This window comes from Aquarana catesbeiana, linkage group LG03, assembly GCF_042186555.1.
Source record: "Aquarana catesbeiana isolate 2022-GZ linkage group LG03, ASM4218655v1, whole genome shotgun sequence".
Classification (NCBI taxonomy): domain Eukaryota; kingdom Metazoa; phylum Chordata; class Amphibia; order Anura; family Ranidae; genus Aquarana; species Aquarana catesbeiana.
Window position 1 is genome coordinate 181,019,796 of NC_133326.1, and position 17,970 is coordinate 181,037,765.

At 40.1% G+C, this 17,970-nt stretch overlaps 1 protein-coding gene across 4 annotated transcripts in view; it reads left to right on the forward strand.

The window, feature by feature from the left end:
• Positions 1 to 17,970, forward strand: part of SEMA3C (semaphorin 3C) — a 189,666-nt gene that overhangs the window by 116,436 nt on the left and 55,260 nt on the right. For all 4 annotated transcript variants that reach the window (XM_073619573.1, XM_073619571.1, XM_073619574.1 and 1 more), the window contains 6 exons: positions 5,967 to 6,086; positions 8,653 to 8,743; positions 12,042 to 12,161; positions 16,292 to 16,434; positions 16,832 to 16,946; positions 17,488 to 17,557. In XM_073619573.1, coding sequence (XP_073475674.1) covers positions 5,967 to 6,086; positions 8,653 to 8,743; positions 12,042 to 12,161; positions 16,292 to 16,434; positions 16,832 to 16,946; positions 17,488 to 17,557 — 659 coding nt within the window. The remainder of the gene's footprint in view (positions 1 to 5,966; positions 6,087 to 8,652; positions 8,744 to 12,041; positions 12,162 to 16,291; positions 16,435 to 16,831; positions 16,947 to 17,487; positions 17,558 to 17,970) is intronic.

Below are 17,970 nucleotides of genomic sequence, written 5' to 3' on the forward strand. Positions count from 1 at the left end.
AAATCTCCACTTAAGCATTATTATGCTGGCAACTTGTGATAACTCCTTCTTGTTGGAAGAAATAACATCATAAACCAATTTATTCCCACCATTACTATCTCAAATCCACACTAATAATTTTGTGCAAGACCTATATTTACTTTGAGTGTGGCCATACAATAATCCTATTTATAGAGGGAAGACAATTGCATATCACTATTACAGGCAGTCCCCGGGTTACAAACAAAATAGGGTCTGTAGGTTTGTTCTTAAGTTGAATCTGTTTGTAAGTCAGAACAGGTAAATTTTATAAGTGTAGCTCCAGCCAAAAAAACTATTGTTAAGCTTTTTGGATAGCATAGGGAAGGGATAACACCCCTGTAACGTTTGTTTTCCTGTGTGTGTCCCTGTTCAGAAGATTTCACCTCACTTTCTGCCCCAATGACAATTGGATTTTGAAAATTTTGGGTTGTTGTGTAAACAAGCCTTGGTGACAAAGCATCAGTGGAGGTATATTTTTCCCATAATAACTCGTTTGTAAGTCGGATGTTTGTAACCTGGGGACCGCCTGTAATGGGGCTGGCAGCAAGAAAAGCTTGATAGGTGGTGGGCGAGTAGGATCATAACTGCGACCCTGGCATGCATAGTGACCCAAGATATAGGGGACACAGCGTGTCTGTGTGTGTCAGATCGGCTGTGACTGTCTGACTGTAAATAAAAAGCATGAAGATGAATGGCTGGACATTAACATTGAACAGTGACTTTAAACTAAAGAGGATGATGTTTAGTAAATTCAGGTTCTACTAAGCTTATTTGAGCTCAAGAGGGAGCAGCACAGAGAGTTTGAGCTAAACAAGGGGCAGCCCAGAGGATTAAATATAAAATATACATTCTGTGTACAATATACCTCCAGGAAGCCATATTGCATTGCATTTTACAGAAAATTAAAGAGCTGCAGATTGAAAAGGAAAGATAATTTTTAATAACATTCAATTACAATATGACTTGTGTTGCAATTTTATATACTATATTATTTATATAATAATATTGCTATATTATTTTTTTTTATTTTCTGTTTTTTTTTTTCCTACGAAAGTGGAGTTACCCTTTAAATTTGTACTTTTTACATTTATTAAAACTTTTTGTAAAGATAAGCTATGTAATTGTGACTTTGATTTACAATGTAAAAGAAGCATTTAATTGTTTTGAACTCAACCACTCACTTCAAATAAAATGTTAATCCAATATTCCAACAATGACTTACACATGAGAACTGACCCTGTCTTGTTGTTTCCTGCTACAAGTACACAGTTTTGCATGCAAATACCACAGTTATGAGTTATTTGGCTTCTTAGACCAGAATGTAACGTCAAACAAACTTGGCATACTGTTTTCATTATTTGGAAAGCACATTATTTTTTTTCTCTAAGCATTGAACTAAAGGCAAAATTTGTACAATATTTTAAATTAAAATTATATACCAGATAATGCAGTGTTGCAATTTATTGTAATCTTCAGGATGTATAATAGAACCAGATAAACATATCACGCCTTTGTAGAATGATGTAAGTTAGTGGTTTAATTGCCTTGCTTGACGTCAAAACATTTGCACATGAAAAAACTGCTATTATAAGTGTAGCACTTAACCCAGCAGGAGCCACTGGTGAGGATGCGTTCTCTGTTCTGCCATGACTCCTAAAGTTGCTCAGTCCCCACTGACACAACTGGTTATAGGTTGGTGGCTGCTCACACCTTATTAACATTAAGTGGTTCCAAAGCCTGAGGCTACTTTCACACTGAGGCAGTTTTCAGACGTTTTAGCACTGGAAATAACCTCTAAATAATGCCTGAAAACCGCCTCCCATTCATTTCAGTGTGTCTTTTCACACTGGGGCAGTGCACTTGCAGGATGTTAGGAAAAGTCCTGCAGGCAGCATCTTTGAGGCGGTTTAGGAGCGCTGTATACAGCACTCCCAAAACGCCTTGCCCATTGAAATGCTTTGGAAGTCCCTCAACACGGGCTTTTTTAACCCCTTCTTCGGCCCCTAGCAGGGGTTAAAAGCGACTCACTAGCGGCTGAAAAGTGGCACTTACACAGCGCTAAAGCGCCGCTAAAACGAGTGGCACTTTTGCGATAACGCAGCCTCAGCTCAGTGTAAAAGTAGCCTTGAGGATTTTTACCTTAATGCATAAAATGCAAAACCCTATGTGCTGCAGCACCCCCCCCCCCCAGTCCCCTCCCTATTTACCTAAGCCCGATCTCGAACCAGCACTGTGCACCAGAGCAGCAGGGCCATCTATTGACAAGGGAATGGTGGGTGGGGTGAGGCGGGGTCGAGCTGCATTGTCTGTGTTCATAGACACAGACAGGGCAGCTGGGGAGTGAGCCTGCATGAATGTCTCCATAGAAGTGGCTTTCCATGAGGACACTTACTGAAGAGGAGGCACCAGGAGCACCAGCGTTGGACCCTAGAAGAAGAGGAGTGGGGATGCTGTGTGCAATACCATCGCACAGAGCAAATAAGTATAACATGTTTATTATTTTATTAAAAATATTAAAGTTTAAAGTTCATCTCCATAAAAAAAAAAGTTTTGGCATGCAGTGCTCACACTGCATGGGTTAACTTCTCGTTTTTGTCAAGGGAAGAGGAGAAAGGAGATTTAGTTACCTAATCTTCTGATCTCCCCAGCACAAGACTGGCCCAGCACCTCAGTGCTCTAGCAGTCTTGAGTTGTGTACTGTCCCTGATGCCACCAAGCCCAGAGCAGGCTCCATAGACCAGGAACAGTAGGGGAGCGCCAGTGGAATGAAGGACTGGATAAGTATAAGCTTTCTCCTCACCCCTAGACAAAACAAGCGGTTGACCCATGCAGTGCGGACAAAACTTTTTTTGCCGGAGTTGGGTTTTAATATCACTTTAAACGTTAGTATGCTACCACTTTATAACACTAAATAGTAATTAGGGCCACAAGCAACTGGTAGTAGATTAAATAGACATATTAAGGCAATGCAGTTAAACAATGTATACATCATTACGCAGGCAAACAAACAGGTTCAAAGATGTTGTACTAAGTAAAGTAAACACTAACCCATAAGATGGCGACCAACTGAACTATAGAAACATTCAACCAAGTTATAACCTGTGCAGCAGGGTTTCAAGTAGCATATTAACTAACCCAGAAAAACAAAAAAGGTCCTTTGCACACTGCGCATAGTCCCAATAGCAGGTGGGTGTATGTAATGAAGGGGTACCCCTGGAGGTTACTGTGACGTATTTGGCTCCAGTCCATATCACTTGGCAGTCTGCTGTCTTCAGGTACCCAGAACTCAGTGGCTCACTCTCTCAGCTCCAGTTCCCATTGACTTGCCTCTGATCATGCGGTACACAGAGGTGTTTTGACTCACTATCTCTCTAAATCGAGCACAAACACATGCAGCAAGTCCGTTTTCCCTCACTCTTCTTGCAAGACTGACTACTAAATTGCTGGGAAAATTCTATCCTCCTCTCCTCTGATGTGCAGGGAATCATGGGATTTGTAGTTTTAACTGTACTTATCCCCCCCCCCCCGTGTAGCGCTCCTCCAGGACTACATTTTCTAGTGTCCCATGTGGCTGCATAACAGTTTTCCTTCCCCCTGATTGGATTGGGTCCTCTGTTGCCAGGAGGGGGGGGGAGCAGGAGTGAGGTGGTTAGAGCTGGCAGGCACACACAGCCTGCACCTGCAGCTCTGACAGGTGCTCTGTATACACAGGGCAAGCAGAGGATCAAGCGCACACAGAGCTGCTCCACCCCACTCTGCAGACAGCAGCTCGGCAGGGGAGAGACTGTAGTGGGTGGGAGGGGGTTGAGCAGGCCAGAGGTTCACGTAGCTGGCGGCAACTTTTTGAGGTTTAATAATATGTACTCTGTATTCTTACCATATTCAGTTTGAATGAAAGCAGTTTGCTCTTAGAAAGTACAATGAAATGGTATCTGTCTTAAGTAAATATGTAATGCAGCACTAGTAAAACTCATTAAAAGCCCCTTCCCGCAAGTTTAGTTTTGCTGGAAAGTTGAATCGATTGATGTGTCTACTCTTAACTCCAGTAACTAAACACTTGAAATACAAAGCTGCCTAATTCAAGCTTGTGGGGGAGCAAAACTAGGTGCCACTATACCTATACCTAAAAGCTTGCTTTGCTAGGTGCCTATGCACATGCCTATGCCTATGCACATCCTACATATCCTACACATCCTTGCACATGTGGTGCAAATACCAAACAAAATACTTGTTTATTAGCTCTAGTCAGTTTCGTGACCACTATTGCAAAGCCACTTGAAAGGAAGACACAGTGGTCTTACCTCCCTATAGTAAGATAGTATGAGGAAATGTACCCCCTGGGCTGATAGCATCATAGCTACCTGATAAATAAATCAGGTAGGTTGGATGGAGGTGGATCCATCAGAATCTCCAAATCATAACATAAGGAAATAATCTAAAGTTCATTTTGTTATATTTGTTATGTTATGGTTCAGAGATTCTGATGGATCCACCTCTATCCAACTCAGAATGCATAATGAATCTCCTGAAATAACATATTGACACGTTAAAAACAAATATTGCCAAAATTACTGCTGAAAATACTACTCTATTTGGAACAACAATTATAGGAAACAAATCCGAATATACAAAATGAATTCTGAAAACAAATAATTCTAACATAATGAATTAGACAAACAAAATGATTAACTTAACCACTTACCGACCGCCGCACGATGATGTACGTCCAAACTTTGGCGGCGGATATCGTTGTTGCTAACTGCCATAACCCCGGTATCCCCGTTTTTGTGCGGCGGCCAGCTTTCAGATAAAAGTGGTCCCTGCGGTGGATTCGCCGCGAGATCACTTTTATCGGTGGCGGGAGAGGGCCCCCCCTCCCGCCACGATCCGGTGCCCTCCGCCGCTTACCGGAGCCGTCGGTAGCGGCGGAGGCGATCGCGTCCTCCGTGGTGTTTCTGGAGACGAGTGAGGCTAAGATGGTGCCCACTCGTCTCCATGACACTGCTGGGCGGAAGCAACGTCAAAACGTCACTTCCGTCCACGCCACCTAAAGGCTGCTGATGACAGAGGCATGTAAACTGACCATGGTGTCTGGTCTCAGCAGCCATGTTTCCCCTATGGTCAGTTTACAGAGGAGTGAGGAGAAACTGGCAGGATTAGCCAGGTTTTTTAGGTGTTACGGGGGACCAAATGACACAGAACAAGCACTGTGTCGTATAACATGCTTTAAAGGAGCAGGATACTTTTTTTTTTTTTAAGTTAACAAATGCTTTAAGGAATTAATCCAAAACAAAACACATTTTTCCTGTCATGCATCTCTATTCATCTGTACAGTTCACAGGAAGTGACAAGGACATTGCATTTCTGGCAAGGAAAACAGGTATTTTCTGCATTTGCTAAAAATGTTTCTAGTTTGAAAATAAAAATCAAAATGAGGCAGCCAGCACATCTAAGGATTTAAGCCACAATTGATTGCATTTTTGCTTTTTTTTCTTTGTAAGACAGAGACAGTGATTACTCTGTATGACCAGTCTTAATGCACATATGCAAGATTGCCCAAACAACAGGGAGCATAAGCGGGGAAACCACAGCACTGGCCCTTGGAGACTAGGCAGTAAAAACTTTATTTTTGTTGTGAAGGTAGTCTGGATCCAAGAGTTTAGGCGCAATTGTTGTTTAAAAACTGAAAACCCCAACAGGTAATATCCCTTAAAAGAAACCTTCTGGCTTTGGGAGGCTATGTAATTCCCACTGTATGAAATCTATAGTGTATTTAATCTGTCAAGAAATAGAAAAATGTAAATGGAAAAAAATTGTGTATTAATTATTGGTGGTTCACCCAGAACTAAATATATTTGTAGAACAAATTATAATAAGTTGTTACTAAGACAGGCCTTTCATAGCATTTTTATGGATTAAACACATTTTTGTTTGTTTTTTCATAGCATGGCTGTGGTAATTTTGTACGCGTTATTCAGAGCTTTAACCGAACTCACTTATATGTTTGTGGAAGTGGAGCCTTCAGTCCTATATGCACATATGTCAACCGAGGCCGGAGATCTGAGGTACATTGCATGATGTTACTAAGATTAGCGAAACACTGTGTCAGATTCCTTTTTAATGTACAATGTGTCTCCAAAATATCCATAGCTCATTACTTTTGTCTGTAACATGAGTTTCAGTTGTCACTGCATTTCAGAATGTGTAAGAAAGAAAACAGCTTTCATAGAGTCAAGGAGAAGACTGTGGTTCATAATGTGACATGCCACGCAATCAGTGGGACACAACTTAAAGCCAATTTACAAATGTGTTAAGTTCCTGTTTGGGTACACTCTTGCCACCTCCACCCCCCCCCCCCCCACACACACACACACACACACAACTGATCACTACATGATCTGCTACAATAACTAACCTAAATTTGTGATCATGACATAATTTGCCAAGTCCTGAGTTTCCTCTCTTCCTACAGCAGAATGGGGTTGTCTTTCTTCAGGTATCTACATCCATAACTGCCTGGGTGACAAGAGCACATTTCAGTGGAGGTGTACTTTTGGCCGCTAGACTAACTTTACCCGAAGATGAGCTTTTCAAGATTAATTGGCACAGTTGCTATGCAAAGTTTCCTCAGTCAGTTGTTATTAAGTTGGGGGAACATGACCCAGCTAAAACAGTTCTGAAGAAAATATTTTACAAATTTTTCAACACAAATATTATCCAATATTTTCAATAGAAGGCCACTGGAGAAAGATGTTTCATTGAAATGGTGTCCCAATTTGTCATAATGCCTCTATTTTGCCATTGTATTTATATTTTATTCTTAAATTCTTTTTTTCCCATTCTTTTTTTCATCTGTCTATTTATACCAGTTTTCCATTTCCTTTTATAAAGTGAAGTACTTAATAAATAAGAGGATTCATGTAAAAGAAGTCTCAGCATTTTAGTCTGTCTGCGTCCTCCCTCACAAATTTTTATTTTCTTTCTTTTTCATGTGTATGGTTGTTGGGGCCATAAACAGAAGTAGTTTTTTAATAGGGTTGTTTTTTTTAATGTATGTTATCACATATATATGTATGTTATCACATGTAGCTGAGACACATCATGTTTTTTTTTGCGTGTCTTGGAGACTTTTGTTTTAAGATCTCCCCTTTGTCGGACAACTGTCTAATTTCTAAAATGCTGCCTGTATCATTTGAGTATTACATGGTAGTAAAGCTACAAAGAGTGGCAGGTGATATAAAGTGGTTGCTTAATTAATTCTCTGCATTAAGGTAAAGAACCTTCTGTATGCAGGTCCCCCAGGTCCCCATACTTACTTGAGCTAAATCTCTATCCAGCTCTGTTCCCGGGAGCTGCAGCTCTCTCTCCTCTTAGGAGATTGAGGCAACAGTTGGAGCCACTGGCTCCTTCTGCTGTCAATCACAGCCAGTAAGAAGATAATGGGGGGGCGGTGTTCCAAGCTGCGCTGTGTGTGTCAATGGACACACACAGTGCTGCTTGGGAGTGAGCCTGCACGAGTGTTCCCATAGCAAGTTGCTTGCTATGGGGAACTCAGAGGGGGAGAGGAGCCAGGAGCACCTGCAGGGTAGAAGAGGATCAGGGTTACTCTGCAAAACCATTACACGGAGCAGGTGAGTATGATATGTTTTATTTAAAAAAATCCTTTAAAATCACTTTATGATATTGTCATGGTTTTGATTTTAAAACGGAGTTCCACCCCCTGTCCGAAAGCGGGGGGGAGGGGGGACAGGATGACTTTCTTTGACAGGTATCCTGTTTCCACTTCCGGGACTCCGGCTAGCGGCCTGTGACATCACCGCGGGGCTCCCTCCTCCTCTCCCTGTCGCCAGGCCAGTAGGAGAGAGGAGCGGGGCTTTGTGTATGCGCAGTATGTTCCCGGCATGAAGCCGTAAGGCTGCACTGCCGGGTACCCTTACCCGGGGAGGGAGGATGCTGGTGCATGGACATGATTGTTGGAGGCTGTAGAATTGGGACATAAATGTTTGGATAGAAGGACCTGGAAATAGAAATGTATTTGATTTCAGTAAATACAGTTCTAATTTACTTTCAAATAACTTCTGTTCTCACAATGAAACTGTACCTAATAATCTAATTTTTTTAAATAACTCTGTATGAAGTACCCATATAGTTATTGATGCAGCAAGGCATAAATATGCCCTCCCTGTTTAAAAAAAAATAGTCGATTGAGAATATAATCCAGACATTAAGACAATATTTTGGGCAGTTTTCAGATCTGTATTATATGTTGATAGACATTTTCTAGTCTGTCCTCCATACTAGTTCATTTCTAACAGTACAAGAATGTATTCTACAAAAGGTCACAGGAAACATTCTTTCTGCACAGTCACACTAAAATCAAAGACACTATTCATAATTTAAAGAACAGAAGACTATTTAAAAGCATGTGCTGCAGATTTGATTGCGAAAACCTATGAAACATTGTAGCTAGTCAATGACATAGGGATTTTCACTTCTGCACTTTCATTATATAGCAGTAAAAATTTGCTGTGAAAATCAGGTAGATGGGTATATAAAGTGATATTTTTTTATCCAGACATATGTTACAGAAGTTGTATTACTTTTTAGTTATATGAATGAGTTTCATTTCAGGATCGTGTTTTTTTAATCGATTACAAAAATGAATCTGGAAAAGGCCGCTGTTCTTTTAACCCAAAAGTAAACACAGTGTCTGTTATGATCAGTAAGTATCAATTGACTCTTATATTATGCCACGGTTTATTGCAGAATGTCAATGACACTTGCTAGTTAGTTTGGAGCAATCTTCCTAGGGATTAAAGACATCTAATTTTTTAAAGTCTGAAATATTGTTTATTTTTTCTGTGAGGGACTCTAGCAAAACCTTCTAATCGGTTATTTATTGATTCAGAGTGTTAAAGGCTTATCACAAAGTTATGCATTTGCATTGTAAATGCTGCCTTTTACCGATATTGTAGCAGACATCCAACTTGCACCATTTGATAACTAGTATGAATTTCTTTTGTTAAATTTGAGTAAAGAATTTCAGTATCGAATATTATTTACTTATCTAAGCCAACAACTTAGCATTTTACAGGTACTTAATGAGCGCTTAACTGGCATTCTGTAAATGTTAATTTTTTTGTATGTTTTTTCTGGTATTAAAACTCATTTATAGGCTAAAACGTTTTAATTTTGGTTAAAGTGTGCAAGTTTGAAGGGGACACTGTCAGCACAGAGTCAGTTGTACGGTAATATATGCCTGTCAAAAGAGTCACTGTACTTACCTCTCTGGTGGCCCGTTTGTTGAAATGCCATCCCTTTACTGTTTCCCAGAAGCTGCAGGCATTTATCTGGTTGGATGGGTCAAAGACCTGTTTCCACACTGCCATCTGGAGTCTCTCCTTTGCTGATAGAATCACTCTAAAACCCCTCTTTTGGCTTTTATTGTGTTTTTGTATCCACCAGGGAGATTTACCTTTCCATATGTCCTGGTAACTATACCACTGAGACAGAAAGTTTTGGAAAATCCAAATAGTTAAAGTTGCCAAGTAGTTATAGTTATGACCTGAATGGGAAGAGAGGGTAAATCTTCCAATGGAGATTCCTGTTCTAGTCACAGTTGTTGAGGGCTGGTTTCCCCTCAGGTTTCCCCTCACTGTAAAGACATTTCCTTTCACTTCCTGCTGTGTCTCTGGGACACAATGTGAAAGTAAATCTCCCCAATGTTACACGGACTATAAAATTAAAAAAAAAAAAAACTCTTCACGTGGGTTTTAACCATTCTATTAAAAGTTTTGGCTTTACATATAATATTAGATGTTCTCATTGATTAATTACATTTGACTAGGTCAGAGAGCGTGGTTTAGTTTAATATTGAACACTAGAGTACCTAGATACCCTTTTACAAAGGAAGAGTCAGAATTATGGGCCACGTTTATTAATATTAAACAGTAGAAAATCCCTTTAACTACAGTATGACAACATCAGTATGAATATTATAACAGCACTGACCCTTGTATCCAAAATGAATATATTCTTGCCACTAGTACATATGCTGGGGGTCACATGAGTAAATCAATCCAATAGCTGTTGAATTTGGACCCATGATATGCAAATATCGCATTGTCTACCTCATAGCCACTATTGCCTGTTTTTTGCATAGCCTTTAAAAGAAAACTATGTGCAATTTTACCTACCTTCAACATTTTGGTACATCAGCCAACAATCCACATGACTAAGCTCCGGGGGGGGGCGGAGTGAAATGCAGTGGGGGCGTGGCCTGGACGGAGTCCAGGCTGAGGTTGCCACTCCATTCATTGCAGTGGGACACCATAGATAGTAACTTCCAGGGGTTACCCTTCCTTTCTTGAACATCAGCCAACATGTTAGGTTACTCATAGCTATCCACAGAAAGTGGAGGTGGTGCTGTGATTATATGTAAGATAACATATCTAAATCCTAAACATTTTTTTATTTTTGATCAAGCAGGGAATCCCCAAACCCCAATCAGTTTTTTTTGCCATCGGTGTCCCATTGGGCATATTTCCCTTCACTTGCTGTCCTTTACAAACAATAGGAAGTGAAATGAAATCTGCTCTTAGATAGTTGTCACTGGCTTAAGTATACAGAAAGATGTCTTCTCTATTTCTCTTCCGGTGACAACTCAAAATATTAGATTCTACCTTTCCAGTGACAGTGGTTACCAGTACAAGTACAGAAGAAATATCTCTATAGTAGGGAAAGCATTACAAATATTTGAAACATATAAATAGAAACCTAGCAGGGATTCGATCCCCTCTCTATTCTACCCAAAACAAAAAATGTTTTGGCTTTGGATACACTTTAAGTTTGTACATTAACTTAGTGAACTGTGATGAGGGACCCAAAAACATTGGTTAAAAAAATGAGAAAGGTCGAAAAGTAATTCAGTTTGGATCTTCTCTCTTCAGCTATCCTGTCTTCATCAACAAAGATGAAGATACTGTAAATGAGAAAGATGTCCAATGGACCTGTCACCAGTACACTGGGACAGGCTAGAATGCTACCTTCGCCTAGGAAAATATTTAGTTTGGCACCCAAGAGTTTCATGGACAATTTTGGATAGCAAGATTCAATCCTAGGGAATGAGATCACAAGCAAGAATCAGACAAATTGCCAGTGGGGTGTTTTTTATAATTCTTTCAACTCTAATAGCCAAAAAAACTATGGGCAATGGACACTTACTTATACCTTACTTTTAACCTTTATTTAACCCTGCTGAAGGTTAGAAGAAAACCAGTCTATGGGGCACTGAATGTAAATGAATACTCTTTAATGAATAGTAAATTAAGGGTTACTATAAATTGACGTAGAAAAGACGGATGAAAATAAAATTTGTGATAACAGAATAAATTGCATTTGGAACAAATAACATATCAGTTCACAGACATGTGATATTATGTTAAGATTTAGAGCCTGATTGATATATTATTCCTGGATTGAACACTGGTGCAGAAGTTCAGACAAACCATTAAAAACACTAATTGCTTGAGGAAAGTGCCAGATGTCTTGAGCATCATACACACACATCATAAAATATTATCAATGTTACCTTTTTGTCAGATTCTATAGTAAAATAACACTTTCAAATTTTGAAGGCTTCTCTGAAGGTAACTCACATAAAATGTCTTGTGTTTATCATACAAGTAATGCCAGGTGGACCAAATACTTAAATGATGCATATTATGTTAGAAAACAAATTATCATCTATACAAAGTGACTAAAAAATAAATAAAATAAGGATAGATTCTCATAGATAGAAGTTGCTGTTTTTGTTTGTTGCCATCTCTAGAAATCTGTAAAATAACATAAACAGCAATTGATGATTGATAAAACAATGTATTTGACATTGAATTGTCAGGAACTATATGTGCTGCCAAGTATATTATTATTCAGAGGAAGTGCAAGCCATATCGCTATGCAAGTTCCAAATAAATGCAGGCATTTAATTTCTAATGACATATTTGTTATTTATTTTATAGATGAAGAGCTGTTTTCTGGAATGTATATAGATTTTATGGGTACAGACTCAGCTATATTTCGAAGTTTAACAAAACGTAATGCTGTACGAACTGATCAGCATAATTCAAAGTGGTTAAGCGGTAAGCCTCTTTCCAAATTCTTTCTTTTTTTTTAAGGAAATTGTACCCAGGTGTTAGATTAGTGTCAAATAAAATAAACAGTAGATTGATGGGCCATTTACATTTTTTGTGGTATGTTAATGCATGTGTGTAAATGTGCATTGACCTGCATGGCTTTGAGGAAAACCATTGAAAGGAATGGGCTGCCAATGCACCCCAAAAGTGCTTTCACACTGTTGTGGTGCAGTGCAGTGTACTCACGGGTTACCTGCGCTTTGCCATAAATCTCTTTTACATCGGGTGGTTTTGGTGCTTTTCTGGAAGCAGAAAAAAAGTCCTGTATGCACTAAAACTGCCAATATAATAGTAGTCAATGGTAAAGCACAGGTAACAAGTACCCACACAAAACCTGTGGGTACACTGCGCTGCACCCTCGGTATGGGAAACCACCCTAACGTGCCAAAAATATACATGCACCATTTTTGGAAATGCATTATGTGTTGTGGTGTGCTGCAATGCAGGTGCACTGCTTTAGTGCATTAAAGACAAAATAATGGCACCTCAGTGCAGCATTGCATGTAATGTGTCTGCAACACATAGCACTGAACCTATTATTAAGACATTTTCTCCTGTACAGGGTACTGCAGCTAATAAAAGATAAAAAGATTTCACCATTTAAGTGACTGGAAAAATCCTCCAAACCCCTCAGTAGGTAGAGCAGATTTTTAAATATGTGAGACAGACAGTCTAACATTTATATACCTGTATGTAAAAACATGAATGTGGCGCTTATCAGTGAACATCAAACAAATAAAATAAATGTAATAACAGTCCTGCATAAAGTGAAGTGAAAAAATATTATAAAGAATGTCGTAATATTTAGGTGTCAATATCTAACAACAAAAAAGTTACATAATATTGCAGTTTCAATTAAATTCACCAATCAAAATGTAAAGTGAATTCAAAGCTTATAAGTCAATAAAGTGCAAGTGTGAATATCCAATATCATGTGCCGCATTCGTGTTTTTACTTATTGTCTAGAGCAGTGATGGCGAACCTTGGCGCCCCAAATGTTTTGGAACTACATTTGCCAACTACACTGCAGAGTGCAAGAGCATTATGGGAAATGTAGTTCCAAAACATCTGGGGTGCCAAGGTTCGCCATCACTGGCCTAGGGTTTTGTATATCAGTCTTTTTGCCTGGCTGCCTGCTACTACCCATAGCGCTAACTTTTTTCTTTTAACATTTATATATATTTTTAATTTAATAGTAATTTGTATTGCTTTTAGTAGAAACTGAAATGTAATAAAAAGTATTTTAAAATAAAATATATAATTCTCCTAAAGTATAACATGTTTCTAAAGTATCATATTTCCAGCTTTATGTCCCCCTGCTTCCTAAATAAAATTAGTTACAAAGTGTTTAAATATAAAAATGGTACAAAAAGGATAAAAAAAATACTCTCAATGCTGGTTGATGTTACTGTACCTTAATGTGTTTTCACATTCAGACAACCAGTTTAATTACAGTTTACATGATTATTTTCAGACTGCTTGATCCTATAGTGGCCACAGGGTAATCAAGCTGAGCAGGCCAGCACATTGAACAGCAATTTCCATTTCTGAATCTGTACTATATGGTGTTGTAGCCTCATGTAAAGTCTGTAGATCACTGCATTACGTTTTTAACAGATAAAAACACAAGAACATTGATGCATACAGAGGGTTGCTTGATTTGGATACATTCTCATGCAGTTAAATATACTGTATGACCAAAGGTTTATGGACACCTAACCATCACAAACTCATATTTGGCCAAAAATATGTGGACGCCCCTCCGAATTATTGCATTCAGCTGTTTCTAGTGAAGGATACTGGTAATCTTATAGCATACAAAGGCATTTAGACAATTGTGTACCTTCAACTTTATGGCAACAGTTTGGGTAAGATCCTTTTCTGTTTCCACCTGACTGTTCCCCTGTGCATAAAGGTCAATAAAGACATGGTTTGATGAGTTTGGAGCGGAGGAACTTAAGTAGCCTGTACAGAGGCTGATCTCAACCAGATTTAACACCCGGTAGCAGGGCTGTCTTAATGAGTGGGCACACCTGGGTACTGCCCAGTGGGTCCCAGCTGCATGGGGGGCCCTTGCACTTTCCCCAACGCAGCTGGTCCTTGAGCCCACGCTGCCCTGAAATTGGGGGCCCCATGATGGCACTGAGAGTGAGGGATACACAGGGGAGGCAGGCTGGTAGCGGTGCGCTGTGATGTGTAGAATGATACCTATTATTTCACAGCCAGCAGGGAGGGACAGGGCCGGAGTGCCAGTGATGCTCTGACCCCGCCCCATGCAGCTTGAATGCTTGGGACTCGAAGGCTGCGGGGTAGGAGCTGGAGTGGGAGCTGCTGAGTCGGCAGCACTGAGAGCCCACCTGCTAAAGTAGCATTGTGGATGGTGTCATGGTGAGCCCAGCTGTCCAGCACTGTTTGGAACGAAGGGCTTGGAATGCCCAGCGGGAGGCTCGCTCCTCTGCCCCTCTTTCTGCCTACTTGATTGGAATAGGTGAGTCCAGTGCTGGAGGTGGGCCCATAACAAAAATGGTGCTGGGGATATCAAGTGTGTATGGGGGAAAACAATGCTGAGGGGGGATCTGGGGTGTATAGGGGATAGCAATTCTTGGGGTAGCTTGGGTGGCTATAGTGCTAGAGGTATCAGGGATGTAGAGAGGCCACAGTGTAGGGGGTATCAGGGATGTAATGGGGTCACAATACAAGGGTTATGTTATGGTATATGGTAACAGTGCTAGGGGGAATATCTAGGGTGTAGAGGGGTCAGAGGGTTGGGGGGATATCTGATGTGTAGAGGGGTCAGAATGCTGGGGAGATATTTGGCATGTAGAGGGGTCACAGTGCTGGGGGGATACCTGGGGTGTAGAGGGGTCACAGTGCTGGGGGATATCTGGGGTGTAGAGGGGTCAGAGTGCTGGGGGGATATCTGGGGCGTAGAAGGGTCAGAGTGCTGGGGGGATATCTGGGGTGCAGGGGGGTCACAGTGCTGGGGTGTAGAGGGGTCAGGGTGCTGGGGGGATATCTGGGGTGTAGAGAGGTCAGAGTGCTGGGGGGATATCTGGGGTGTAGAAGGGTCAGAGTGCTGGGGGGATATCTGGGGTGCAGAGGAGTCACAGTGCTGGGGTGTAGAGGGGTCAGAGTGCTGGGGGGATATCTGGGGTGTAGAGAGGTCAGAGTGCTGGGGAGATATCTGGGGTGTAGAAGGGCCATAGTGCTGGGGGGATATCTGGGGTGTAGAGGGGTCAGAGTGCTGGGGAGGCATCAATCTAGCAGATATATTATATGCACACGACAGCTTTGTTATTTTATGTATGTAGTATTTTCCCACAGTTTCTTTGCTGTACAGAATGATTGTTCATGTAGTTAATGCGGAGCTCCACCCAAAAGGGGAAGCTCCACTTGTCTGCCTCCTACCTACTTGATGTCTGTTTACCTGCGCTGTCTCCATTGTAGGGGCCCCAGAGCATTACTTTGCCCAGGGGCCCATGATGCTATTAAGACGGCCCTGCCCGATAGATATATTGGAATGCCAAATGCGAGTCAGGTCCTATCAAATAGCAGCACCTCATCCCCTAAATGCTTTTTTAGCTAAATGGGCACAGATCCCCACAGATATGCTCCAATATCATGCATAAAGTTTTCCCAAAATAGCGAAAGCTTCAATAGTTGCAAGGGGGAGGCCAGTTTCATTTTTTGGAATGGGATGTCCAACAAGCTTAAATACAATAGCTATGATGGCCCACAAACATTTGACAGTGTAGTACAGGGGTGTCCAACGTTTTGACTTTCCTGGGCCACATTGGAAGAAGATGAACTGTCTTGGACCACACATAAAATAAAATAACAATAAGCATAGTCGGGCAGATGACAAGTTAATGATCACTGATATAGATGATGTACCTATCTGAGTTATAAAACTTAATTTTTTTGTAATATTTTTGTATTATAAAAGTAAGAGGGCAGCATAAAACTAGTGCAATATTTGACACTGTTTTTGATAAACTAACGCATTAATATCTTGTTCAATGGATGTAGTAGCAATTCTCAATAAATTCTCAAGGATTAAATATTTTGCCTTCTAGAGCCAATTTTTGTGGATGCACAGCTTCTTTCAGATGGAACAGACCCAAATGATGCAAAAGTTTATTTCTTTCTGAAAGAGAGGCTGACTGACAACAGTGGGAGCACCAAGCAGATTCACTCCATGATAGCAAGAGTTTGCCCAGTAAGTTGTGTTTACCTCTAGCAGACCCTGACATTGATAATAAAGTCTACTAAGTACATCTGGTTTGCACAGTTTAAATGCATTTCCTGTTCTTGATGAGCGCAGGAATGAGGTCATGCACTCCTACATACTGTATGCTCCTACATCTATTTAGTTCAAATCTCTTTTGCAGTGTCTGTTTCCTCCCATCTGAAGCATTTTATTAATTACATATTTATAAATACTGTATAAAGAAAAGCTGTTTAGATGATAATCAGAATTATATACCAAATTAGAAGGCTGAGATGCTGTAGAAGGATAGTTTACACATTTTTACAAATAAAGACTGTGGGTATTTTACTAATAGGGTCATTTATTTCTCTTTATTTTACTTTTTTTTTTTTTTTTTTTTTTTTAGAATGACATTGGTGGACAAAGAAGTCTTGTTAATAAGTGGACGACATTCTTAAAGGCACGGCTTGTGTGCTCAGTGATGGATGATGATGGAACTGAAACCCATTTTGATGAATTGGGTAGGATCAATATGAATAATAATGTCTACTCTACCTTATGGGTTTAGTGCATTTTACAGCTGCAGATATTTTTTAAATGTATATTGTTCAGCAGTGACTTCCATGTTAATGCTGTTGTGGCTTTGTCTTGGGAATAACAGGTTTGAATTCCCAGCTTCCATTGAATTGATAGTGATTTTCGTGAATGCCTTTACATTTTCAAATCTTCTCACTAAAAAAATAAGAGCTTGTACTTGCAACATTTCATACTATGCCTAGAGCAGTCCCAATGCCCCGAGTTTAAAGAACTTTTCTTTGTGGTTTTACTGATTACTGCCCATACTTTCAAAGGAGGTCAATAAATGATCCAAGTATTAACACTTGCCTTTGTCTCTATGAGTAATGTTTTTTCACACTGTATTATACAGAGCTCAATTCCAGAGTGAGCTGAATGCAGAAATATTTAGATATAGTCTTAATCCAGTGTTTGTGATATGTGTAATATTTTTCATGTTCATTCTTTAGAGAACTGTGATATTCTACTTTCATGTTTTTATTATAGAGGACATTTTTCTAATGGATGCTGACAATCCTCGGAATACTCTGGTATACGGTATTTTTACAACCTCAAGGTATGGCACTAATAATGATCCTTTCCAAAATTCAATTTTTGAAATCAGAGTGAAAATTTTGTTTTTTTAGCTGAAGGCTTAATGGGTTTATTGTGAAAAAGATACAGTAGACAGCTACAGCATGAAAATATTCTCACTGCTGTTTATGAGAGCAGTTAATGAGAGCAGGCAACCAGTCAAGGGGGTCTCTCAGGAGTGATGTGTAGGGTCATGGACAGTTGCTAAAGCATGGTGGCGAGCAAAAACAGGCAGAAGAAAGAAAGGTGTCTGGGTATGTTATGACCCATGAGGAGTAGATCTATAGCCAGAAATTAGACAGCTCTGTGTGTTACATGTTGGTTATATGTCATCCAAATTTATAAGAGAGTTTAAATATACACAATCCCTGGACAGGTAGCCTTTGTCTGCTGTAT